Source organism: Symphalangus syndactylus, chromosome 10 (genome assembly GCF_028878055.3).
Source record: "Symphalangus syndactylus isolate Jambi chromosome 10, NHGRI_mSymSyn1-v2.1_pri, whole genome shotgun sequence".
Taxonomy (NCBI): domain Eukaryota; kingdom Metazoa; phylum Chordata; class Mammalia; order Primates; family Hylobatidae; genus Symphalangus; species Symphalangus syndactylus.
In genome coordinates this window covers 116,543,297-116,569,776 of record NC_072432.2, presented here as the reverse complement: position 1 = coordinate 116,569,776, position 26,480 = coordinate 116,543,297, and the positions used below count along the sequence as shown (strand labels likewise).

The 26,480-nt window shown below is 49.0% G+C and overlaps 1 protein-coding gene across 7 annotated transcripts in view; it reads right to left on the bottom strand.

Moving 5' to 3' along the window:
- SLC25A37 (solute carrier family 25 member 37) overlaps positions 1-24,432 on the bottom strand; it is a 46,517-nt gene extending 22,085 nt beyond the window's left edge. Inside the window, exons 1-6 of one of the 7 annotated variants that reach the window (XM_055295702.2) lie at positions 24,024-24,100; positions 16,293-16,363; positions 15,744-15,823; positions 10,090-10,213; positions 8,239-8,400; positions 6,229-6,273 (exon numbers count right to left, since the gene is read on the bottom strand). Coding sequence is in view for 2 of the 7 variants with exons in the window: in XM_055295699.2 (XP_055151674.1) it covers positions 6,229-6,273; positions 8,239-8,400; positions 9,959-10,048 (297 nt within the window). In the remaining 5 variants the exon portion in view is untranslated. The other 6 variants (XM_055295704.2, XM_063610880.1, XM_055295705.2 and 3 more) reach the window with 6 other exon arrangements.
- Positions 24,433-26,480: the final 2,048 nt, after the last annotated feature.

Below are 26,480 nucleotides of genomic sequence, written 5' to 3'. Positions count from 1 at the left end.
CATGAACTCAGCTCACTGCAACTTCCAGCCCCGGGGTTCAAGCGATCTCCTGCCTCAGCCTCCTGAGTAGCTGGATTACAGGTGCATGCTACCACACACGGCTAATTTTTGTGTTTTTTGGTAGAGACTGGGTTTCACCATGTTGTCCAGACTGGTCTCAAACTCCTGACCTCAGGTGATCCACCCACCTCGGCCTCCCAAAGTGCTGGGATTACAGGCGTGAGCCACCGCACCCAGCCAAAATTGTTTTCCTTTTGTATATAGACACACTCACTGAAGCGTCACAAAGCTGTCCAGAAGAACAAATTTAACACAAGAGTCCACATCAAAGCACCGTAGATGCACATCAACCCATGTGCAGGGAGATAAGAGGAGTATCCAGGCACCTAGAGTATGTAGAGTATGTTCACAGACTCCACACAAGGCTCCCGCCCTGCTCACACTGCAGCCCGGCAGCTCTGCCATCATCGGTTTTGGACGATGGGGCTCCCTGTGAGCTTTCTTTTGCTTTCAGTTCCCCTACCCCTCCAACCTCCCCAACTTTGTTCTGCCAGTGAACAAACAGTTAGACTTGCCCAAGCTCCCACTGCCAGACTCGCCCCTCTGACCAACGTGCTACCATATTTTGCTGAAAATCCCAATCACAGAATCTCAAAGAAACTGAGTTCAACCACCCACCCAATGCTCAAAGACCGTCTCTGCCCATAAGAAACGTACATTCTGGTTGGGGAAACTAGGCGCCATGGGGAAGGGGTTGGGATAGGATGGGAAGGGCGTCAAACAGTCAATGAAGACCTCCCAGGTAAGACTGCGTTCCTTCTGGGCACGTGGCCTGGGGCAGCAGGAAAAGCCAGAGGGACCAGCTTTGAAGTTCATCCAGTCACCCAACCATTACATAGAGAGCTTCTACTCCACACCAGCCACATGCCTGAGAGCACAAAGACGACCCCGGTCCCCACCTACCACAAGGTCGAAATCCTATTCTATTTTTCAGCTATATGAACTTGGATAAGTAACTTAACTTCTCTGAACTTCAGTTCCCTCGTTTGTAAAATCCCCTAACCATGCTTCCTGAGAAGAACGAGAAATCCTTGTATTCACCTAGTGGAGTACAGTAGGTACTCAATAAATGTTTATCTTCACCGGAACTATTTTTAGAAAGGCTCCAGTATATTCCTTACCTGGTAGGGAGAAAACCACCACCTAGGTTAATCAGAATGGCATAAATTGTCATTAAGAACCACAGAACTAGCTTAGTCTTGCTAGAAGGTGTGGGTGTTTTTCTCTACTTGCTGATAAATGGCTGTTTGGCCCAAAGAACAGCATTGCAGGTTTGAATTGAATCCCTCCCATCAGACTACAGAAGAAAATGACTAAATCAAACAATAGATCCTGGAGTCCCAGGAGGAGGCTACCAGCCATAGGGCACTGGTGTTGGGAACTCCAGGTCATAGTCCCTGCAGCATCACAAGGAAGGGACAGAAATAAAACCCCATCCTGACCCTAGGTCCCCCCCAACACACCTTTCAGTTTCTGATGGAATATACAGCCCCAGGACCTCAAAGCTGGAAGGACAGGCTTGGAGACCCCTCTGTATCTAAATCCTAGCTCTGCGGCTTCCTCCTCAACGTGTGTCCTTGGGCAACTCACTTCAGTTCTCTGCCCCCGTTTTCTTATCTGTAAGTGGGGCTCCTAATGGCGCCTACTGCCTAAAGTCTCTGTGAGGATTCAAGGAAAAGCCCTTTGCATGGGGTCTGGTGGACAGCTGCCTGCTGCTTTTATTTCTGCTTTTTTTTTTTCCTTTGGATAAACAGCAAAAAAGACGTCATTCTTAGCAATGACATCATTTTTACCAATTCCTTCCTAAGCCTCACTGCCTAGGAGCAGGATCTGCCCTGGCTGGGAGCACTCTCACCTGTACTCACTAGACACGACACTAGGATGTGGCAGGACCACCTGAGCAGCCCTTCCCTTCAGCTGCCCCAACTCACAGAAGGGAAACCAAGGCCCCAAAGAGCAAGGGGACTCGCACATGGTGGCCCCCTAAGGGACTCTGACCCCTCCCCATTCACCTTTCTTCACTAGCCATTTCTAAATGGATGGACTAGGCTGCTTAAATTAATACTGATTATGTAACAAAGAAAACTTAGATAGCTGGCAGAGAGGTAGGGGAGGGAAATCACTATTATCAGTTTACACTGGCACAGAGGCCCAGACAAAAGTGCTCTGGGAAGTTCACTCACCTGCTCAGAGCCAAGGGCAGCTCTGGGGATCTTTGACCAGTGCTGAAGTCCAGGGCCAGGGCTAGGCAGGGACCTTGAGGGCCAAGGTTCCCAACACTGCTGACTGGTCTCGTGCGGCCAAGTTCATACTATGGAAAAGGCCCTCCCTGCTGCTGAGAGCTGGCTCGCCTCTGAACCATAGGGAGACCAGCCCTGGGGGCAACAGCCAGAGGCAGCAAAAGTTCAGCTACAGGACTGGGCACCAAGAAGCCCATACTCCGCAGTAGCCCTGGAGGACCTGGGCTCCCCCTAGCCCATGGGTACGGGCACGTTCTCTGGTCCCTTAGAACCTAGGTGCTACAGGGCACAGATATTTACACCAAGTGTGTCTCAGTAGACCAAACAGCAGTGCTCCCCAAACTGTACACCTAGGTAAGATGGACACAGCCCTGTTCCAAGTTAGAAGACCTAAATTTTGTCCAGCTCTGCCACCCAATCCCTGAGCAACTGCACAATCATTTCACCTAGCTGGGCGTAAGCTGTCCACACCGGATAGGCCAGGGAGCCAGGCACCTCAGAAGCCCATGCTGTCTCCCAAACCGGGTGTGGTCCTCCCAGCTTCCACAAATCCAGTTCCCACACCCTTGGCAGAGGCCACACCTTCTAAAGCACACCCCGCTATTAGCCTATTATCCACAGAAGAAAGGATTTTTAAAGCAGCCCCGTCGCCAGCCTCCTCTTGCTCATTCCTCCACGTATAATTACACCAAGTGATGCGTCTGCATGTGACTCCCATGAAAGGTCAGAGAAACGTGAAGGAGGGCGGCAGCACTGTGATCTCAGAGCCAGCGCCATGCTCACTAAAACACATGCTCAATAAATGACTACCACGGATTCAGAGATGAACTCAATTCCACCCACAGGCAGGTAACAAAGCGGGTTTCTGTTTTTTTGTTTTTTGTGTGGTTTTTTTTTTTTCTGAGACGTAATTTCACTCTTGCTGCTCAGGCTGGAGTGCAGTGGCTCGATCTCGGCTCACCACAACCTCCGCCTCCTGGGTTCAAGCGATTCTCCTGCCTCAGCCTCCTGAGTAGCTGGGATTATAGGCATGCGCCACCACACCCAACTAATTTTGTATTTTTAGTAGAGACAGGGTTTCTCCATGTTGGTCAGGCTGGTCTCGAACTCCCGAACTCAGGTGATCTGCCCGTCTCCACCTCCCAAAGCAGGTATTTTAAGTCCTCCTCAAATTCTGCCTGCTGTGGATCTGTCTCCCCTAGCGCAATGCACCTGGCCACAGTCTGGGGCCCACCCCACAGGTTGACAACTGGGAATGTAAGCCCCATCAAAGCTGGGCTCCAAAATGTAGGGGTGCCAGGGGGCGAATGAGGGGTCCAAATTTCCGACCGAAGCCAGATTTCCCACAAAGGCTACTAACTTGATAGTGACTAACCACGTGGTGCCACGTCACAGCTCTAAGCCACAGCTCGAAGGGATGTTCTTTCTCCACACACCTTTCACCTTTCACACTGATGACAATCACAGAGAAAGATGACAGGACACCAGACGCACCAGGCCTGTCGCTCTAAGGGTCTCAGGGAGAAACACCAGAGGAAACAACCGCAAGACTTGACTTCCAGCCTCCAGGACCCACTTGCTGAATTTATGCTAGACAATATGTACAAATTACTTCCAAAGCTTTTGGAGGAATCACTTTACATCATATTGGATGCAAAAGGTAATAGCAGGAACCTTCCACCATGAGTGAGATTTTTATGCTAAAACCCTCTCCCTGGAAACCAAGAGCTCCGGTATATAATTTAAACCAAAGCTGTCTGACCAGAAGGGTTTCCAAAAGTGAGAGGAGGAGGCGGGGACCAGAGATGAGTGACTCCCCGGACCACAGAAGTCTCAGCTGGTAAAACTACAAGATTGTTCTGCAAGAAAATGCTGCCACCACCTAAATGTCAGTGCAGTGCTAGGGGCTGCTGGACCTAAGGGAGCAGGTGTCATCTTTGCCTTCAAGGAGTTTATAGTCTAGCAGAGGAGAGAGAAAGTACTAAAAACCCTATCGATAAAAAATTCCAAACTCTAAATGCCATGAAGCAAAAGTAGAAGATGCAATGAGGGCAAACGCAGGGGGACCTCATTTAGATTTGGGGAGGGGTCCTGACAGTGACGACTGAAGGTGAAGTTAGGGCAGAGGTAGCAACAGGTGGGATGTGGACAGAGGCTCCAAGAAGGCTGGTGTCACCTGAAGATGAGCCTGAAACAAAGTGCAGGACATACAGCCCATGCTGGGCCCTGAACACCAGACAGAGCAGAGGGAGGGTGTTTTACCCTTAATGCTGTGTTTCCATCTATATGGTCCTCATCTCTTGCCTTTGGCCAGGCACGGTGACTCATGCCTATAATCCCAGCACTTTAGGAGGCCGAGGCAGGCAGATCACCTGAGGTCGGGAATTTGAGACCAGCCTGACCAACATGGAGAAACCTTGTCTCTACTAAAACTACAAAATCAGCCGGGTGTGGTGGTGCATGCCTGTAATCCCAGCTACTTGGGAGGTTGAGGCAGTAGCATCGCTTGAACCCAGGAGGTGGAGGTTACAGTGAGCCGAGATTGCGCCACTGCACTCCAGCCTGCGGGGGCAACAAGAGCAAACCTCTGTCTAAAAATAAAAATAAAAAAATAAAAAAAAAAAAGGCCGGGCGTGGTGGTTCACGCCTGTAATCCCAGCACTTTGGGAGGCCGAGGCGGATGGATCACAAGGTCAGCAGATCGAGACCATCCTGACCAACATGGTGAAATCCCATCTCTACTAAGAATACAAAAAATTAGCTGGGCGTGGTGGCACGCGCCTGTAGTCCCAGCTACTCAGGAGGCTGAGGCAGGAGAATCGCTTGAACCCGGGAGGCAGAGGTTGCAGTGAACCGAGATCGCACCACTGCAGTCCAGCCTGGTGACAGAGAGAGACTCCATCTCAAAAAAAAGAAAAGAGAGAAGAAATGAAGTGAATATAAGAGGAGACCGTTTCTCACTGCGAAATCTACAGGCAGTGCAAAACACCATGGTGGGCAGATGCTGCAGGGAGGTTCCCCAGCTCCCCAACCCCGTCATTCCCACGGATGCTCCTCTGAAATGATGGGCTAACCCCATCTGTGCTGCTGGCAGTGCGGGGTGACCTTGGCCATGCCGGCTGACCCCTGGATGACTCAGCTTCCTGGTAGTGAACTTGTGAAAGGTTCTGGCAGGAAGGAGTCAGAGAGCTGTAAACAGAGCCTTCCAGAAGCATCTGCCACACTTCTCCCCTTGATTCTAGGGCGGGGCTGTGGCCATTCAGCATTTCTGTAATTGCCCAGATGGATGATTTGCAATCTTGAAGTGTTGTCGTTGGAAGTTTCAAGTATGTTAAATAAACTACCATTTATTTCTAGGCAGGCACTGTGGAATTCAGGGGCCCAACATGGTACATGGGCCACTGGTCCTTCCCACCACTGCTCAGCCCCCCTGCAAAATTCCACAGCAGGGTCTTCCTAGCTTCTGCTGCAAAGCAAAAGTGCTTGTGAGCCTATATTTTACACCCAAAGTTGAAACAGGGAGTTAAAGTTATACTGCTGTGTGAAAATAAGGAGTGGAAATTTTAGAACTGGTGAATTCCCAAGAGAACCATGTAGTGTTAGTTCAATCTTGCCATTTTATAGACAAAGAAACTAAGACGTAGACAAGTGTTTTTCCCAGAGTCGCTTGATGGGTAGGCCCCTGGTCATCTCAAGCTAATTACAATTCACCCTAAAATGCAAACCCAAGCCTTATATGTGTGTATCTACAGAAAGATCTGCTTTCGCCTTGCTTCTAGTCCTTTCCTTCCCTGCCCTCCAGTCAAGCAACACCATGAATGGCCCGTTCTGGATTGACAAATGTTCTCCGTGGCTCTCCCAGTCCCTTCCTTACACTCGAGCTACTCAGGTGAGATCCGAAATCCGTTTTCAATTTCAAGTCACTCACTTCTGGTAGAAGCCCAGCTTTGCAATAACTCGTGGGTTGTAGGGTCTGAAAGAGAATTTCAGAAATTTCCTTATGATTGATTTGTCAGAAAAAATGCAAAAGATTCTTGGAAGAGACCTCAAGGGAATTTGAAAACAAGAATTCTTATCCAAGGTCAGGCAAAGCGTCACCAACCAGCCCGCTCCCAACTCCCAGAAGCCTGTGGGGGGAGCAGTGCTAATTCCAAGGATAAACGGAACCTGCCACCACCTAAAATTGTGCTAATACGCACCACACCCCAACCCCCATAATAGCAAATTACAGTTCTAACTCCTTCTCTACTTCCTTCTGAAATTTGAAAAAAAAAAAAAATTTAAGAACAAATAAGTAGCTAAGAGTCATTCCAACTTGTAGATGAATTTTTTTCTTGTGATTTTATCACCTGCGCAATTAAAAGTCATTTCTGAGCTGATATTTTTGAAGCTCTAAGGGCCAAATACAAATCTACCTTAATTTTCTAAGTAAGGCAATTTAACACTTCACCCTTCCTGGCCTAAATATATAAATATACAGAAATATATATACACACACATATATTCACAAACATATACACACACACACATTAAAATTCAGTTATTGCCTGAGAAGCCAAGGCTCAAGAAAAAAAAAAAAATTTAAGCACAATTTCATTAACAGAAAGATCTCCAGTCTTACATACACTTGAGGTTTCTAACTCCTTTCACAGATAACCCTTATCCCCACACAGGGCATTTTCTGTTCTTTTATTTATTTATTTTCATTTTTTTAGAGACAGAATCTTGCTCTGTCACCCACGCTAGAGTGCAGTAGTATGATCACAGCTCACTGCAACCTCAAACTCCTGGGCTCAAGCAATCTTCCCACCTCAGCCTCCTGAGTAGCTGGGACCACAGGTGTGCACCACCACACAAAGCCAATTTTTTTTTTTTTTTTGAGACAGAGTCTTGCTCTTGTTGCCCGGCCTGGAGTGCAATGGCACGATCTCAGCTCAATGCAACCTCTGCCTCCCGGGTTCAAGCAATTCTCCTGCCTCAGCCTCTCAAGTAGCTGAGATTACAGGCATCTGCCACCACACCGGGCTAATTTTTGTATTTTTAGTAGAGATGGGGTTTCACCATGTTGGCCAGGCTGGTCTCGAACTCCTGACCTCGTGATCCGCCCGTCTCGGCCTCACAAAGTGCTGGAATTACAGGCGTGAGCCACCGCGCCCAGCCTATTTCTTTATTTTTATTTTTAGAGGCGGGGTCTTGCTCTGTTGCTGAAGCTGGTCTCGTACTGCTGTCCGCCAGCAATCCCCCTGCCTCAGCCTGAGTAGCTGGGATTACAGGTGTGAGCCAGAACACTCATCTACATTTCCACAGGGCATTTTCTATGCTTCTATCCTGACCATTTCTTCTGAGTGACAGCTTGGCATTGTCTAACGACCCCGAAAAAGGCCCACACACGTGCTCCTTCAAAGCGCCCAACAAAGAGATTTTGTAACAAAGACCCCCTGTGCTGGGGAATCGGTGGACACACAAATAGAGAGGATAGCAGGTCTGTGCCCCTGTCACCGCACTGGCCTGTTGGTGAAACAGGACTCGGTTTCCAAAGCTGCGAGATCCAAGAGCTTCTGTCTACACCCTAGACTATCACGGACCCCAGGGGAAAGTTCCCAAGCTCGCATCTCAGGCCCTTTACCAAGCCCAGCTGACTGTGCCCTTGGCATTTGATAGCAGGCCACCTCTGAGAGAGGAAGCCTACAAGTGTCCAGCTCTCCAGTTACCTTTCAAAAGAGACAAGAAGTGACACATGAATCTGAGCCTCCAGAGCAGGCCCTGGCACTACGAGATCCCAGGTTCATCTTTGACCTTTGGAAGGCACAGTTGTCGCCTACACCATCCTCAAGTCTCTCTTTGCCCTACAAGTTGTGACCTGGACCAGGAAAGGTCACTCAGGCAAACCCTAAACCTGCGCACATCACATGAGCATGTTTTATTTTTAGCAACTTACCTGGCCACTGCTCCACCAACCACTACTGCCACCTCTTGTGAGCCAATGATGAGCAGAAATGCCTCTGATGTGACCGCTGAGCCTTCCTTCCTCCTGTTTCCACCCTCCTCTGGGCCTTAGTTCAACAGTGCAAGTTCCCACCTGGGAGGAGGCTGGGCTTCTCTGAAAGCCACCAGGCAGTCAAACAGGGAATTAAGATTTCAGAACAGAGAGGAGAAGAGCTGCCCCCTGATGACCCCAAACCATAGACACTTTCTCAGCTCAGAGCAGAACCCCAGATTAGAGTGCCGGCGGGATGCAGGCACCCTGGGGATGGCCAGGCACCTTGGAAACAGGCCGTGACGTTCTCAGGGACAGAGAGAATCATACAGTTCAGTTGTAACATCCACATCTCCTTCAGGTCTAGAGAGAGATACTGAGATATTCCTTCCTAGGAGGGCCTTTCCCAACTCCTCCCCATGAGGTGCAAGATCTCTGAAGACAGACCTCATCACTCTTTAAAGGAATGATTCACTGGACATCTGTCCTTCCTGCCACACAGGGGTTCCCATGGGGAATGCCTGGGTTGTGTCAAGCCTCCATCTCCTTAGTGGCCAGCACCCACCGTCATACCCCATAGGCCCTATTCCTTAATTACAGTCACGCATCGCAACTGATAGGGATATGTTCTGAGACATGCATTGTTCGGGGACTTCATTCTTGTGTGAACATCACAGAGTGTACTTACACAAACTGAGCGGGGATAGCTACGGCACACCTAGGCTGTACGCTATAGCCTGTTGCTCCTAGGCTACAAACCTGTACAGCATGCTACTGTACTGAATACTGCAGGCAACTGGAATACCATGGTATTTGTTATCTAAATGAATCTAAATATAGCAAAAGTACAGTGAAGGCTGGGCACGGTGACTCACACCTGTAATCCCAGCATTTTGGGAGGCTGGGGCAGGCAGATCACCTGAGGTTGGGAGTTTGAGACCAGCCTGGCCAACATGGTGAAACCCCGTCACTACTAAAAATGCAAAATTAGCCATGCGTGGTGGCGCACACCTGTAACCCCAGCTACTCGTAAGACTGAGGCAGGAGAATTGCTTGAACCCGGTAGGCAGAGGTTGCGGTGTGCCGCGATTGTGCCACTGCATTCCAGCCTAGGCAACAGAAGTGAAACTCCGTCTCAAAAAAAAAAAAAAAAAAAAAGTACACTGAAAATACCGCATAAAAGTTTGTTTTTTGCCGGGCGCAGTGGCTCACACCTGTAATCCCAGCACCTTGGGAGGCAGAGGTAAGCGGATCACAAGGTCAGGAGATCGAGACCATACTGGCTAACACAATGAAAACCCATCTCTACTAAAAATACAAAAATTAGCTGGGCGTGGTGGCGGGTGCCTGTAGTCCCAGCAACTCAGGAAGCTGGGGCAGAAGAATGGCGTGAACCCAGGAGGTGAGATTACAGGCGTGAGCCACCACACCCAGCCAAAAGATTTTTTTTAACGGTACACCTGTGTAGGGCATTTACCATGAATGGAGCTTGCAGAACTGAAGTTGCTCCAGGTGAGTCTGAGTGAGTGGTGGTGAGTGAATGTGAAGGCCTAGGACATTCCTGTGCACTACTGTAGACTTTATAAACACTGTACACTTAGGCTACACTAAATTTATTTTTTAAACTTTAGCTTTCTTCCATAATAAATTAAAATTCAAGGTTGGGCATGGTGACTCATACCTGTAATCCTAGCATTTTGGGAGGTCGAGGCAGGAGGACTGCTTGAGGCCAAGAGCTTGAGACCACCTGGCCAACACTGCGAAACTCCATCGCTACACCAATTTAAAAATTAGCTGTGTGGTGGTGCGCACCTGTAATCCCAGCTACTCAGGAGGCTGAGGAGGGAGGATTCCTCATACCCAGGAGTTCGAGGCTGCAGTAAACTATGATCTCAACACTGCACTCCAGCCTAGGCGACAAAGCAAGACCCTGTCTCTAAAAAAAATAAATAAATAAAATTAATTAATTGCATTTAGCCTACTGTAATGTTTTATTTTATGAATTTCAATTTTTTTACTTTTTGGCTTGTAATAACACTTGGCTTAAAACACAAAACACACTGTACAGCTGTACAAAAATATTTTTTCTCTATATCCTTATTCTATAAGCTTTTCCTTTTAACATTTTTTATTTTTTTACTTTTTAAACTTTTTTCTTAAACACACACATTAGCCTAGGCTTACAGAGGGTCAGGATCATCAATATCACTGTCTTCCACCTCCACATCTTGTCCCAGTGCAGCTGGCACCTCCTGTGATCGCAATGCCTTCTTCTGGAATCCCTCCTGAAAGACCTGCCTGAGGCTGTTTTACAGTTGACTTTAAAAAAAAAAAAAGGCCAGGGGCAGTGGCTCACACCTGTAATCCCAACACTCTGGGAGGCTGAGGAGGGCGGGTTACCTGAGGTCAGGAGTTGGTGACCAGCCTGGCCAACATGGTGAAACCCCGTCTCTACCAAAAATACAAAATTAGCCATGCGTGGTGGTGCATGCCTGTAATCTCAGCTACTCTGGGAAGCTGAGGCAGGAGAATGGCTTGAACCCAGGAGGTGGAGGTTGCAGTGAGCCGAGATCACGCCACTTCACTCCAGCCTATGCGACAAGAGTGAATCTCAAAAAAAAAAAAGTAGGAGTACACTCTAATGACAAAAAGTATAGCATAGTAAATACATAAACCAGTAGCAGAGTCTTTCATTATTATTTGCAAGCATTACCTACTAATTGTGTGTGCTATACTTTTACATGACTGGCAGCATAGTAAGTTTACACCAGCATCATCCCAAACACAGGCGAAATGCAATGCATTGTGATGCCCCTAGGTAATAGGAATTTTTCAGCTCCATTATAATCTATGGGATCACTGTCATCACATATGGAGTCCATAGTTGACCGAAACATTGTTATGTGGTGCTGACCGTAATTTAGTCATTCAATGAAGAGCAGGGGATGAAGCTACATTCTCACAAATGCCATTTGAATCTTCCTAGGGAGCCACATTACTGTGAATCAGGCTAACGCAAGCCAACGTTTAGCAAACGAACCACAGAGGCGGTGACTAAGGAAAGCAGCTTTCTTGATTCTTCAGTTAAAGACACACCCTGGGTTTACCCCTTCCACCCTTATATGTATATACACGCACTGGCAGCATCTTCTTGCCTTTGAAAAGATGTCCCCACCTCTCTGGTCTGACTCCCTGGATCTGATCATCAGCTGGCCACTCAGCAACTTTAATCCAGGCTCCCAACAGCCCTAGGACACCAGTGATCCACAGGAAGGCAGAGAAAGTGGGGGGGGAGGGGAGCACTGCGCATCAAGGACACGCCGTGAGTCAGAGGCAGTGCCCGCGGGTCCCACTGCCCGGCAGGTCTGGCTGGCCAGCTTCCTGCAGGCTGCAACCTCTCTCTCCATGTTCTGCTTCTAAAGCCAGGCCTTGGGCAATGCAAGGCACCCACAAAACCCTCAAGATGGGCACTGTGGGGACCCTGAGACAAAGGCACTTGTGTGTGTTACCTCCTTCTCCTCTTAAGTGAGTGAGGAAAACAGTGACGGGAAAGGCCAAAGTGGGGAAAAGCCCAGGCGTCTGCAAACACACAGAGTCATTCTTCCGGGATCATTAGTCACCTTCCTGCTCCTGGGGGACCCCTCCCCACAGTGTCCCCAGACTCATCTGCCTGGTGCTCAAAGGGACAGACTTTCTTGGAAAATAAGAGTAAGGATATAAAATGAGAATCCCACAGACGTCCTCACCCTAACAGCCCTGGGTACACCTCCCTGAAGGTGGGCTCATCCTGTCCTACCCTGCCGGTTTCTGCTACATGCAGCCACTACTATCCCCTGTCTACATTACCACGAAATGAGCATGCTCAGACAGCCACCCTGTCTTGGCTCAACAGATGGGAGACACTGTAAGGAGAGAGGTTAAGTGCCCAAGGCCAGGCAGCTGCACTGAGTCCTAGTGCTGGAATGAGAGCCTGGATTTTCCATTCCAATGAGCTAACCTGACCCCTCCCACAGGATCCCAGTGTGATAATAAATACCATGACCTAGCACCTGCACAGAGCTTTATACTTTTAAAGCGGTGTTCCCCGTCAGCCTGCCTACGCACTACATGCACAAGCAGACCTGCCAGGGGAGGCAGGATGGGCACCGTTACTCTTCCTTATTTCAGATAAGAAAACTGCAGCCCTAGTGGACCACGGAATTATGATGTAGTGCTTTTCCCAGTAAGTCACTTATATACATATATTGTGATCTGGAAAGGAATCCTCAAGACTAGTCCGAATTCACAACACTATATTGAGTGCAACTTCGACTCACTGCTGAAATGAGAAGGTGTCACAGAAGCTGCAATTTGTTCCACAGAGAGAAGCCAGATGCAGCCAAAAATATCCTGTTGCAATAACCATATGTCATCATCCTTTTTCCTTGCTTGCTGGAGTATTTGCCCAAAGAACTCCTAACTATAGGTTAGAGCCCTGCATTCTGTGCCACACTTTCTGGGTGCCATGATTTCCTGGAGTTATTCCCTCGACTCAACTCTGGTTCCTCCGTCTCAACAATGCAGCTGGGCCCCATCATCAATCTCAGCCCTTTCTCATATTCTAGAATCCAGCTCAAGGGCTCTGCTGCCATTAACATCTGAGTCTGCATCCAACATCCTACTGGCTTGCTCCAGCCTAATTCCCTTCCTTTCTTCTCTCGCTTTTAGCTCTGGAGCAGAAAAAGGCCCGAGTTCTAGGGCATGTAATTTTTCTGAAGTTCAGTTTTCTCAAACATGAAATGAGAAACAACACCTGCCTTTTCTCACCTTCAAAGGAGAGCTGAGGATCAAATGACCAAACAAAAGCTAACAATACAAAAATAATATAATTAACAATTGCAACAGCAATATACAAACATACCCAGGCATTCAAGTAATACTTTTAGAAAAAACAAGAGGAGCTGATATTAATGGAGCATTTGCCATGTGCCTTAACATTCTAGGTGTATCATGTCAATTAATTCTCACAGCAACACTGAAATGGGTAAAGTTATTAGCCCCATTTTATAGATGAGAAAAATAAAGCAGAGAGAGGTTTCAGGAACTTGACCAGGTGCCACTCCAGGCAGTCTGGCCACAGAGGTTGTGCTGTTAACCTGAACAACTCTAATCGTCAAGCACATTGCCTCTGATACAATCTGTCATTAGCTTTGCGTGTTAAGGTTTGCAAGAGCCATTCACAAATCTCTCTCACCTAAGCTTCCCAACAGCCCTGTCAAAAAGGTAAAGTCGATGACACTAGTCTAGATTCACAAGGAGAAAACCAGCCCAGAGAAATGATTAGCCCAAGGTTTCCAAGCTGGTTAATGGCAGGACCAGGACTTAAATTCACAGGACCTGCACCCTACCCCAGTTTGGTGACCTTTGTAGGGCCTCAAGACCAGCTAAGTCTGACACTCAAACACTCCTCTGGGTCCCCCACCCACAGCAGTGTCTCAAATGCACCCTTTCTGGTCATGCCAGGGAATAAACACTGTTGGCTAAATAACAGCCAGGGTCTCTCTTTCATCAGTGACAGCCATCACAGACCACGTGGCCAGCCAGACCTCAAGGTCCCAGAGCCTTCCAAGTGGCTCTCTGGATGGATCTGATGGATCCAGAGGCTCAGTGGACCCGGAAGAAGTTCCCTCAGTGACACAAGGCTGCAGTCCTCAACTTGACCCACACGGCCAGACGTTTCCTAGACCTGTTATGCAACCCTTGCTTCAAGCAAGCTGCTGCTGGGATTTTTCCCTATTTCAACATGTTTTGTTTTCTCTTCAAGAGAAAGCACTAATGTGAAACCATAACACCTCTTAGGACCCGACAACAGCCCTTCCTGACTCTCTGGGGTTACGAGGAGGGTGGGGGATGTTTTCAAGAGCACCTTCTGTGAGCCAACTTGAGCCTCCAGAATGACTAACCACCGTGGGAGGGAGGGTGAAGATGGTGGGGAGGGAACACAACTGAGGACCACTCTCTCTCGCAGGAGAAAGAACAAATTCCAGAGCGCCCAGCAAAGAAACTAGAATGACGCTACCCTGTAGGCTCTAGACCTGCAAGACGGCAGCAGCTTGAGCAGTGCAGAGTCCATACACCCCAGACCTTGTTCTCGCAGCTCACTTGAAAGTCTGTCAAGACAGGCGACTCTTCTCTTGAAAGGGAGCTGGTTCTGTCACCTTAGCTCAGGGTCTAATTATAGGAAGCAAGCTTACTTTGAGAACAGGGACCAGGCATTCTTATTTTTGTAGCCCAGTGGCTAGCACAGTGCCTAGCCAAGAGGGCACTCAGGAAATGTAGAATGAGATGAGTGGCCAAATGAAGACATTGCCTCATCGGGGTATAGCTGCTGCTTGCTGGGTTCTCCACACACATACACACACACACACACACACACACACACACACGACAAACAACGGAGCCAAGAGAATCTTCTTTGTGGCCATAACATGCATGGATTCAAAACTAATGCAAAATAAAAATCAAAACTGGAATTTGTTTAATAGCAAGTTTTTTCTTCTCTCTTTTTTTTTTTTTTGAGATGAAGTCTCACTGTTGTCCAGGCTGGAGTGCAATGGCATGATCTCAGCTCACTGCAACCTCCGCCTCCCAGGTTCAAGTGATTCTCCTGCCTCAGCCTCCCAAGTAGCTGGGATTACAGGTGCCCGCCACTGCACCCAGATAATTTTTGTATTTTTAGTAGAGACGGGGTTTCACCATGTTGGCCAGGCTGGTCTCAAACTCCTGACCTCAGGTGATCTGCCCAGCCCGGCCTCCCAAAGTGCTGGGATTATAGGTGTGAGCCACCATGCCCAGCCAATAGCAAGTTTTAAAGCTTTTCATAACTTCTTTTTTTTCGTCTTTTTTAAAAAGCTGTGCCTTCCTTCATTCAACCAATATTCACAGAATACTTCTTTGTCATTCTGTGGATGAGTCCAAGAAAGGCTGGAGGAGGAAAGAGTTTCAGTCTGTGTGCCCGCCAGGCAAAGGTCGGGCTTTACATGCAAGGCAAACAGAAGTGCTAAGGGATTATCAGGTGGGGAGAGACACAGGTGTGAACTGCAGAAAGACGTGGCTACTCCCTGTCTTTCTGCAGGCCTGCAGGCTCTGCGGCAGGCACCATGAAGAATGGGCTGGATCTTCCACTCCAATCAGCTAACCTTACCTCTCCCACAGGATCCCAGTGTGACAACAAGCACTACGACCTAGCACCTGCACTGAGCTTTATACTTTGAAAACTGTGTTCCCTGCAAACCTGCCTGTATTTTCCAACTAGATGCACTAAAAAGACCTGCAAGGGAGGCAGAATCGGCACTGCTACTCTTCTCTATTTCTGATGAGAAAACTGCAGCCCACCAGCAAGCTGCTGGGCTTGGATGCTGAAGAGCAGGACCGGCCATGACTGACGTGCAGAATGAACTGCAGAAGCTCCTCCATCAAATACTTACTGAGCATCTACTGTGTCTGGCAATGGGAATACAGTGGTGACCAGAAGAGCATACATCCCTGCCCACTCGGAGCCTACATTCTGATGAGGGAAGAGAGACCATAAACAATACAAATAATATTATAAATATAAGTAAAATATGTAAACAATATAAATAAACGATGGTGTGTGTTACGAAGTAACAACTGCTGGGGAGAAAAATAAAGCAGAAATGGGCAATAGGGAAATGTGAGGCAGGGGAGAGTAAACTCATTTTTTTTTTTTCCAGTCTTGCTCTGTTGCCCAGGCTGGAGTGCGGTGGTCCAATCACAGCTCACTACAGCCTCGACCTCCCAGGCTCAAGCGATCCCCCCACCTCAGCCTCCCAAGAAGCCGAGACCACTGGCGCATGCCACTATGCCAAGCTAATGTTTTTATTTTTTGTACATATGGGGTCTCGCTATGTTGCCCAGGCTGGTCTCCAACTCCTGGCCTCAAGTGATCCTCCCACCTCGGCCTCTCAAGGTATTGGGATTACAGGCGTGAGCCACTGAGCTCGGCCTGAACTCACTTTTAACTTGGGCAGTCTGGGATCTCAAGGAAGAGGAGACATCCAGGTCCCCGAACCAAGGCAGTAAGTAGCTGTGGGGAGGGAGAGAAGGAAACACATTCAAGAAGTATTACAGGTACAGCCACAGGCAGGCCTTCCCTGCATACAGGGCAGTGGTGGGAGAAAAGCTGACGACCATCCCAGGGTGCAGAAGGAGGGCCCGAGGCAGAAGGGCAGGCCCGAGGGGAAGCCAGGACCACCGTTCTGGCCACATTGAGTCTGAGGAGGCTCCGAGGCAACTGGAGATTCAGCTCCAGAAAGTCTGGGCCCAAGATAGTGATCTGGGAGCCATCAGGTCCCAGGAGGAAACTGAGGCACGTGTGCTGGGGAAAATGAGGTGGAAGGGCACATTCCTCAGGAAAAGCCATGCCCAAAGAGGAAAACTGAGGATCGCAGGGCGAACCCCCTCTCGGAGGTGCCCCTGGCAGGGACAGAGGCAGCAGGGTGGTCCAGGAAGATGATGGGTAGCCAGGAGCCTCTGAGGCTGCAGCTGGGCAGTACAAAAGCCAGGAAGCAGGGGTGGCAGATGAGGAAGTAGAGACCAGTGTCAATAGTTCTTTCATAACATCTGTTGTTTTAAGGAGGAAAAAAAGGGGCAACGGTTTGTTTATGAGAAGAAATTTGGGGGGGCAGGTGAGGTCAAGGTGAGAAGTCTGGGGTTTGTTTAAAACAGGATGGGCTTGGATCTGTAGAAACACTTTTGAGAAAAACTCAATGGAGCAGGAAGGCTAAAGATCCTGGAACTGAGTCACTCAAGAGTGAGGGGACAAAAATGACATCACCATCACCATTTATTGACAACGTACGCACCACGCACTGCGGCAAGAACTTTACATATGTTGCCTCATTTAATTCTTACAACAACCCTATAAAATAGCTCTTGGTATTTGATATGGTTTGGCTGCGTCCCCACTCAAATCTCATCTTGAATTGTAGCTCCCATAATTCCCACATGTTATGGGAGGGACCCAGTGGGAGGTAATTGAATCATGGGGATGGTTTCCCCAACACTGTTCTCATGGTAGTGAATAAGTCTCATAAGATCTGACAATTTTATATGGGGAAAGCCCCTTTCACTGGGTGCTGTCCTCTCTCTTGTCTGTTACCATGTAAGATGTGCCTTTTGCCTTCCGCCATGATTGTGAGGCCTCCCCAGCCACGTGGAACTGTGAGTCCATTAAACCTCTCTTTCTGTGTAAATTACCCAGTCTCGGGTATGTCTTTATCAGCAGCATGAAAACAGACTAATACAGTATTCATATCCCCACTTTGCAGAGAAGGAACCTGAGCTTAGAGAGGTTAGGTAATGTGCCCAGGTGTGCAGCCAGGATTCAAATCCAGGTGTCAACGTGTTCGTGCAGCCAGGATTCAAATCCAGGTGTCAAGGTGGTTTGTATACATCTCCCTTCTCTGCCATATTGATGTACCTTAAAGGAATGAAGACACCTGTTCCCTTACAGTGGGGGTGGAAGGCAAGAGAGTTTGGAAGGACGGTGACAAGAAGATGGGTTTGATCGAGGTCCTGGTTTCCCTACAACATGGAAGCAAGATGCTAGGCTGAGGCTGACAACAATAGGGTGGGGAGCTGAGGAACAACAGGAACCCTGTGATGGATGCAAGCAGCTGCCCAGACACATAGAGCTGAGGCCAGGGAGCATGCACATTGGAGGCAGTGTGAATGTCCCCTGAAGGGCTTGGCTGCCCAAGGGACAGATGGGCTGTCCAGGACCCAGGTGGGGCAAGCCAGGGTTGGAAGAACCAAAGGCAGAGAAACTGAAGGCCCAGCAGCTGCAGCAGTCAATCTTGGGGTCCAGGCTATAATAATCTGAATTTAAGATATCAGGAAGGTTCTGAGTTAGGTCAAGGCACCATGGAGGTGAAGGCCATTGACTCAGAGGTGTAAGGAATAGAGTGATTTGGACTTGAGTCGGGTGTGGACAAAGAGGGGCCATCCTCAGGGTAAGGACAGGATCTGTGGAGGTGAAGTCTGTGCATCAGATGCCAAAGTCCTCAGGGAATGAGGGAAAGTGACGGCAATCATGCTGATGATGATGAAGATAAAGATGAGAGCAGACATTAGAGAATATCCACTGTTCTGTGCGTGTACCAGGCATGCGAAGTGCAGCGAGGGCTTAACCCTCACAACCACCCTGGGAGATCAGTACCATCTCTTCTCCTTTTTACAGACAGGGAAATAGCACAGAGAGGTTAAGAAACTTGCCCAAGGTCACACCTAACTGGGAAATGGGACCCAGTCCCAGGGATTTGGACTCAAGGGTCCATGCTCCCAAGAGTCCAGCAAGAGGAGCTGGATTTCCATCAGGAGGGGGAAGTGGAAGAAACATTCAGTAAAGAGGGGAAGATGTAAGGGAGCTTGTTAACAAGGAACTTCCACAAGGCCCACTGGAAAAATGAGGGAAGAGGGAAAGAAGCAATGGAAAGCTGGGTCAGGAAAGAGAAAGCAGGAAGAAAATCAGGATCCCCATTTTACAAGTAAGGACATGAAGAAGCTAAGTGTCCTGCCCAATCAGTAAGTCAAAGACTGGAATTTGAACCCCAAGATAGTTCTCTAAGGGTGAGAAAGCCATCTCAGTAGGAACTTGAGGGAAGGTTGAGGGAACTTGAGGGAAGGTTTCCAGTTCAACAAAAAGAAAGAGGCTGGGCATGGTGGTTCATGCCTGTAATCCCAGCACTTTGGAAGGCCAAGGTGGAAGGATCGCTTGAGCCCAGGAGTTCAAGACCAGTCTGGGCAACAAATTGAGGCCCCCATCTCTACAAAAAAATACAAAAGATTAGCCTGGCATGTGCCTGTAGTCCCAGCTACTCAGGAGGCTAGCTGGGAGGATCACTCAAGCCCTGGGAGGTCAAGGCTGCAGTGAGCTGCAATCACACCACTGCTCTCCAACCTGGATGACAGACCGAGACACTGTCTCAAAAAAAAAAAAAAAAGAGAGAGAAAAAAAGAGAAAGAGATTGGATATACCCCTCCTATGACAAACGTCAGACACAACATTCAAGGTGGGCATGGGAGTGGCAAAGCCATGCCTCCTGGCGTGGTCCAGCCAACACCATGATCACAGGGGTATGTCTGTGGCCAGCACGGATGGGACATGACAGCCGGTATTTCGGATTAAAAACAAAAACAAAAACACAAATTCTTTGACAAGAAAAGGTTCAGTACTAGTGGAGACAGGAAAAGAGCCAGAAAGCTCTGGGGTTCAAGAAAGATGCTGAAGGCTTCCACACCAGCAGGTGAGTTCATCCCATGAGTCAGAGGAAGGAAACCCCCTGAAGTCAGAGAGAGTCAGAAGCCCAAGACTGAAAAACAGAGAAAGTGGGACTGGTTCCCCAAGACTGGTCACTGCTGCAAGATAGGACAAAACTCATCTTTAATGAGATGGCCACATGCAGCTGAAATGTGCCCAAGTGGAAGCCAGGAAAAGGTTTGGGAGGCACATTCCTCCCTTCCAGGTGACACACACATCCCCCACCCCAGGTGCACACCCCTGTATAGTTTAAGCAAAGCAGCTGATTAAATCCTCCCATTCAACCCCAAATACCTCTCCCTGCTAAAACGCTGAGGCCCCCTTTGCTGTTCACAGTACTCCTGGGCACCCGCCTCCAAACCACGCCCTAGCCTGGCCCTCAAACCACGCTCCAGCCTGCCCCTCCCTAATTTAGGGCAGAGAAAAGTGAATGAGGTTCTCACCCTCCTCAGCGTAGGCCTGAGGGGTGCAGGCCATGGCTGCCTGGGAGTTCATGAAACAAGGAACAGGACTGCAGTTCACGAATACCCCTTTTTTGATTCCTCGCTCCAAATTCACCTTTTAAGAAAATCGCCTCTCATCAAAGGACAGAAAAGAAGGGAGCAGGGGAATGTGAGGGAGAGGAGACAAGAAGGGAGAGAGAAAAATCATTATAATTTTGTCCCAGGAACTAGAGCAATTTGGGATTTCACGCCCTTCTGAAGCTGAATGGCATGGACCGAACTGCACTTTGTTTGGAAAGCAATGAAGTGGGTGGGAGGAGACTCTGGCAGCTGCCTGCACTGCCCCCCAGCACCCTTCCTACCAGTCCGCCTGCAGCCAGGAGAAAACTCAGAAGGGGAGAAAAGTCAGAAGTTGAGATAATGCTCTGCTGAGCTGGGCAGGCTGGCTGTGCACGCCATAAGGTCAGCCAGGAGGCTCCTAGAGTGAATGCTCTGTGGTGCACCAACCTGGGAAGGAGGGCTCATCCTAGGACAGTCACAGGCAGGGTTTCCCCCAACAAGCAAAGCAAAAGAAGGGTTGTGAAAAGGTCAGCGGAAGTCCCCCGGCTTCAAATCTTTCCTGTTTCCTTCTGCCCCTGCTTTCCCCAGGCGGGACTCAGCATGGTCTCCGAGTGGTGTGCCTAATCCGGTTGGAATTTCCTCCTCCACCCACCTGGCATGCTCCTCAAGTCTTGAGCTCTCCTGACCAGACCAGGGGTTCTTGTATCCACCCCAAGTGCCCCTTGCCACTCTGGAACACCAGAAAGAGGCTCATGGAAAACCTGCCACAGGGCCCCGCCTAGAGAGGAGTAAGTCATTGCCACCATTTGGTGAGAGCCCTGCAGAGACCCTATACTCTCTCCCTGGGTATCACTTTGCTGCTCACTGTCACCGCAGGGGCAGCCAAAGGTCCCAGTAGACTGGCCCTTTATGGATGAATGAGCGCTCACATCCCACCATGGGAGGACCAAGGGAAAGAAGAAGACACAGGAAGCAGCAGGAAAATTGCCAAAGGTCTTCCAAATACCCATTTCATAACTCAGTGTCGCCTGCTGGGACTCCAAGAGATATTTCCTCAGGTTCGGTGGTTTTCATATTTGTTTGACCAGAACTCCCAGCCAGAAGTATATTTTTTACACTTCTATAAAATGTACTCGGGGACACACACACAACCCAAACAGAATTTCAACATTTCTCCCACTGCATGCCAGGCACACCCGTATTTTCATACTCTCACTAATAACTTCCTTCATTTATTTATTTTTTTTTTAATGCAGAGCCCACTAATGGGTCATGGCTCACCATGTAAAAAACACTAGTTAAAGTGACACTGGGGATGTGAGGTGTGACCTCATGAAGAAGCAAATTTAATATTATAATGGGAAGCATCCACCAGGCCAACTTTGCACTTAGAACTGCAAAATAAGTAGCATCAGGTTTGGGGTTGAAAGTGACCAGCACAGAGTTCCACAGTCCACATTACCTAGGATAGAAAAAAGCCAGACGATTCAACATTCTTATTTGTCATTACAAGATCAGAGTTAAAAATGGTGCCTTTCAAAATTGGAGAAAGTTTTCTCTCTTTCAAGGTCTGATTTATATAGATTTGTTTGCAGCTGTAATAATTCTTTTGATATTTCAAGTAACATAAAAGAGGACGATGGGTGTTGTGTGTTCAGAGAAACAGGGCATGGGTTAAAAATGTGGAGAAGGACTGAGCAGGTCCACTGTCCCCACTTTATAGTGATAAAACCAAGGCACAGAACAGTGCCCGAGGCATGAAGCAAGTGAGAGCAGGGCTTGAAGCCCAACCCAGGTCTCTTGACTCAGTTACTCCCGGTCTTCGCCATCATCCAAAATACTTAAGAGGAACACAGGTGTGGTCTCCCCCAAGCCTTTCCACGATGCAAGATGCACCCCTGACTCCTCATGGTGGGCAGACAACTGTGCTGGTGTTGGCAGACCCTGGCATTCAGTGGCAGCCTCAAAACCAACCCTGCACACTTCAGCATGGAAGGGCCCCTAAGGGTCAGTTATAATCCCAGAACCTAGAAGACTTCACTGATTAGCTAACCCACGCCTGGTTTTACAGACTTGTCTAGGAAAACCAGACCGGCTCCTTCTGCCATTCACACCATGTTAACCTGTCCACAGGTGAAAACTGCTATGGAAAGTAATACTAAGTACACAGGTGACATCTGAACCAAAACATATCAACATCTATGGGGCAGGGAGAAACTAAACACAGATCACACAATTTAAACATGTGAGAAACGCCTCTTGAGAGTGTCAAAGGGTGCTCAGAAGGCACAACTAATTATTTCTAATCCTAAAAATAAGCTAAAATGATGCTCTGAAGTGAACTCACTGTAGGGTTCCCGAATAGAACATTCATCTCAAGACACCAGTAGGACTAAGGCCTGCTCAGATAACACCTCCCTGCTCCTAACTTTCCCCAGGCTCTGCCCAGGGCAGTTGAGACAACAGCTTCAATCATGGAGAATTTTATTACATTTGAGGGATTCTTTCCCATACAAATGCCACCTGGGATCAGTCCAGTGTCTTTCCTGGAGATGAGAACCATTCCTCTAACTCCCCACTGGGACACTGGAGGGACAGATGGGTGATGGCTCAGGCTTAGGTGCAGCAGCACCTTGGAAGCCCATGTCTTTCCTCACTGGACTTCTGCCTGTCCAGATACTGACTGCTGGCTCCAAGCGAGCTCCCCGGAGCCGGGAAAACCCTCTGAGTTATACTTTCTGGTCTTCACACCTGCTCGTGCAGGACCAGCATCAGCAACAAGATAAAGCTGCTGGGGGTGCCTCTGTGGGACCTGCCTTGCAAAGTAATTGCCACCTAGAGAGGCCTCCGAATCCCCCAAAGCACACTGCAGCTGCAGCCAGAGGTTAAGAGGTGGTGTAGGAGCCTGGGCAAGGTAATCGGTTCGCCTCAGTTTCTTCATCTGTTAACCCCCAGGGCTGCTGCAAGAATTAGATGAGTTATGCCTATAAAGTGCAACGTGTAACAGTCAATGCTGGCATTACTTCCTGCACCACTCTATCTTGGCCCTGGGGTGTTCTGGGCAGGCTGACAGAGGGCAGCTCTCAGGCTGCCAGGCAAAACGCACCTACTAACGCTGCCTCTTTACAGAAATGCAGTTAAAACTACCGGGGCAAGTGACAGACAGGGTTTAAAGGAAACTGAGTGCCTCTCACACAATCCACAGCATGGGCTGTAAGGCACAAGCCCACCCACCTCCCCGCAAGCAAAAGGAGAAGGCAAACGTCATTGCCTCCCGGCGGCTCGGCGACCCAAAGTCGGGGGAAGAAGTGCAGGAACCCTCAGAAAGGGGATCCCACGGGCCGCTGTCGAACCGGTAAAGAGCTGCCACTAGTCGAGAGAAGTCTTGCCGGCCCCAAGTTCCCGAAATAACCCGGGGAGCAGCAGCCACACACCAAGTCCCGAGGGCGCGCGGCCGGGCCAGGGCCACACGTTTCTCAGCGCCAGCGTGGTGAGGGCTTCCCCTGCGGGGAGCTCCCTCGGAAACCGCGCACGTGTGGGCGGCCCCAGCCAGCCCGAACGGCCAGCGTAGTAAGACTGTGCAGAGCTTCAGCGATCGCGTCCCCCGGGAGCCCAGTCGCCGCCGAAGCCAGCGGTGCTCGCCACTCCGCCTCCCCCGCCTCAGCGCCGCCAGCAGCTGGGGCCGGGCACGCGGCTGGAGCAGCGGGCGGTGCGGGGAGAGGACCAGGCACCCTCGCGGGGTCGGCGGAAGGCGCGGCGCCAAGGCTGCGCGCAGCTGCTCCTGGGGCGACCCCGGCCAGCCGCGGTCCTGGGGAGAGCTCGGTTTCGGGACGCTGCCCCGAGGCTGCCGGCGCGCGGGATGCAAATGCGCGCGCGCGCTCCTTCTCCGTTCGTTGCGTCCCCGAAGTCCCCCCGCGCCTCACCTTCACCGAGTCCACCGGGTACATGACCGAGTGCTCCAGGATCCCGGCCATCGCTCCGGCTGTCATGTGGGTGGACACGGAGGCGCTCGTCGGCAGGTTCTCGTAGTCCTCCGACCCGGTGGCGTCCTTGCCGCCGCCGCCGCCATCTCGGCTGTCCCCATCCATCCTCCGCGCCACCGCCTGGCTGCCCACGCTCCCGCTGCGCAGCTCCATCCGCCAGCTCGGCGGGGCGCAGGAGGCTGCAGGAGGTGGGCAGGGAGGGGGAGGGGCGCAAAACTTCACTTCTTAAAGTGGGAGCCACCTCCCCGGGGCCGCGGCGCCTGACGCCATGGCGGGCTGGGGTGGAGCGCAGCGGCCCGAGACACCAATCGCCGGGAACCAAGAGGCCGGCGGCCGCCGCGCCATTGGTGTGCGGGACAGTGGGGACCCGCCTCCCTGTGTGACGTCACCGTCCCGTGCACATTTCCAAGCAACCGGACGGGGGCGAGAGGAGACGTGGGGTGTCCCGGAAAGTTGTACTATCTTGAGGATGGGCTGGTCCGAAAGGGGCAGGGGAGGTCATTGGGGAGGGGCCGCAGTGGGGTATGCCCAGAGCTGGAGGCATGGGTGACCGTGTCTCGGGGAAAATCCGCCCCCGGGGCGGTTGGGTTTGCAAACAAAATCGCTCAGCGACCTTTGGCATTCCTAAGGCCTGAATTTAAAACTTGGGGGCCCGTTCTAGACTGCTTTGTTGGAGAGACCCCCATTCATTCGAAATTGTTTCTCTCAACCTAAATACATAATGCAGAGCTAAATGTGTTTCTCTTGTTCTCACCGAGAGGCCGAACCCACCCTGCCCTGGACCGAGCAAGGCTATAAGGAGTGACCAGGAGGGAGCCCCTCTGAGTAGGCACCTCCAGGAAATTTTCTTTGGGTTTGATATGCCCATAAGGTCTATAGAGGCCTGATCTCACAGTAGGAGTGTGAACTTGCCGAGAGTAAAATCTTACAGCCTTGCCCCTGCCTGTCTTAAGACTGTGGTCACCTAGTTCTTAAAGTCGTCCTAAGCTGGCCTCTTCAGTGAAGTGTAACCCAGGCTGTTTTAATATTGTTTTGCTCCAGTCTGGGGGGGGGGGGGGGAAGGGAGAAATCAGAAAGTAGGGGAGGGACCTGTCTGCCTCTGGAAGTGTCCATCTAAATTGCATGTTCCAGGGCTTAAGATGACTTGGGCTGATCAACTTCTAGGCACCAGGGCCTCCCTGCTTTATCTAGACAAGGCTTCTCGTCAGGAAAGCTGGATCCTGAGATATGAAAGGGTGGGGAAGACCCTGAAGAGGCTGAGCCTACTCTCTGCCCTCACCATGATCAGCATCCCAAGCAGCTCTTAGGGATGTGAGATACAGTAATGTGAGCATGGGTAGAGGTCAATAGAGGCGTCAGGGCCAAGAGCACTGTTTCCCTAGTTTTGGTAGCTGCAGATAGTAGCTGGCAAGCTGAGTGCTAAGGATGTGATAAGTAAAAACAGGCTCTGTGTTTTTACTTAGCCATCTCTGTAATGGCTAGAGAAAACTCTATGTCAAAGGTCGTTTTTAAGAAATACTGATCAGAAGCTGTTGATCCTTATTTTTAAGTGGATGCCCTTTAAGCATTAAGTCTATAAGAACCCATTGCCCCACTTCTGGGAATGTAATGAAAACCCAAATACACATGAAGCTCTTCTTCAAAGCATTCCTTATAGCAGTAAATCATTGGAAACAACCTAAATGGCCAACCAGAAGGGAATGGCTAAGGAAATTATGATGTGTGCATAATATTAGTGAAATATTATGCAGCTTTTACAAGTGGAATTTACATTACACAACATGGACGATGATTATAATGTAATGTTAGGTGAAAAAACAAAACAAAATTCTACAACCATTACATTCACAAAGATGTAAATATGCTCAGGAAAAGAATCGCGTGGTTACTGTGCTAGTGTTGGAGGATTATAGGCAACTGCTTTGACTTTATTTTTCAGACTTTAAATAATACTTATATTATTTCTGTAATTTAAAAATAAAACATTCTTTTTAGGAAATATATACCATATATGCACATACATACATACATCTATATATAGAAGTATATATGTATAGGATATAGATATGTGCATATATACGATATATAGATAGGATATAGAATTTATAGATATGTACATATATATGTTGATATGTGTATATAAATATATATAGATATATGTGTATATATAAAATGTATTTTTTTACTTAGCCTCTCAGCATTCATATCCATGTGTATATATAAAATTTATATATACATTTTATGTATATATAAATTTTATAATTTATATATAAGATATATACACGTCTATATATTTTACACATATTTAATATATACCTATGTATATATGATATATACACCTATATCTATGTACATATATACACCTGTTATATATGTATGTGTATTATACATACACCT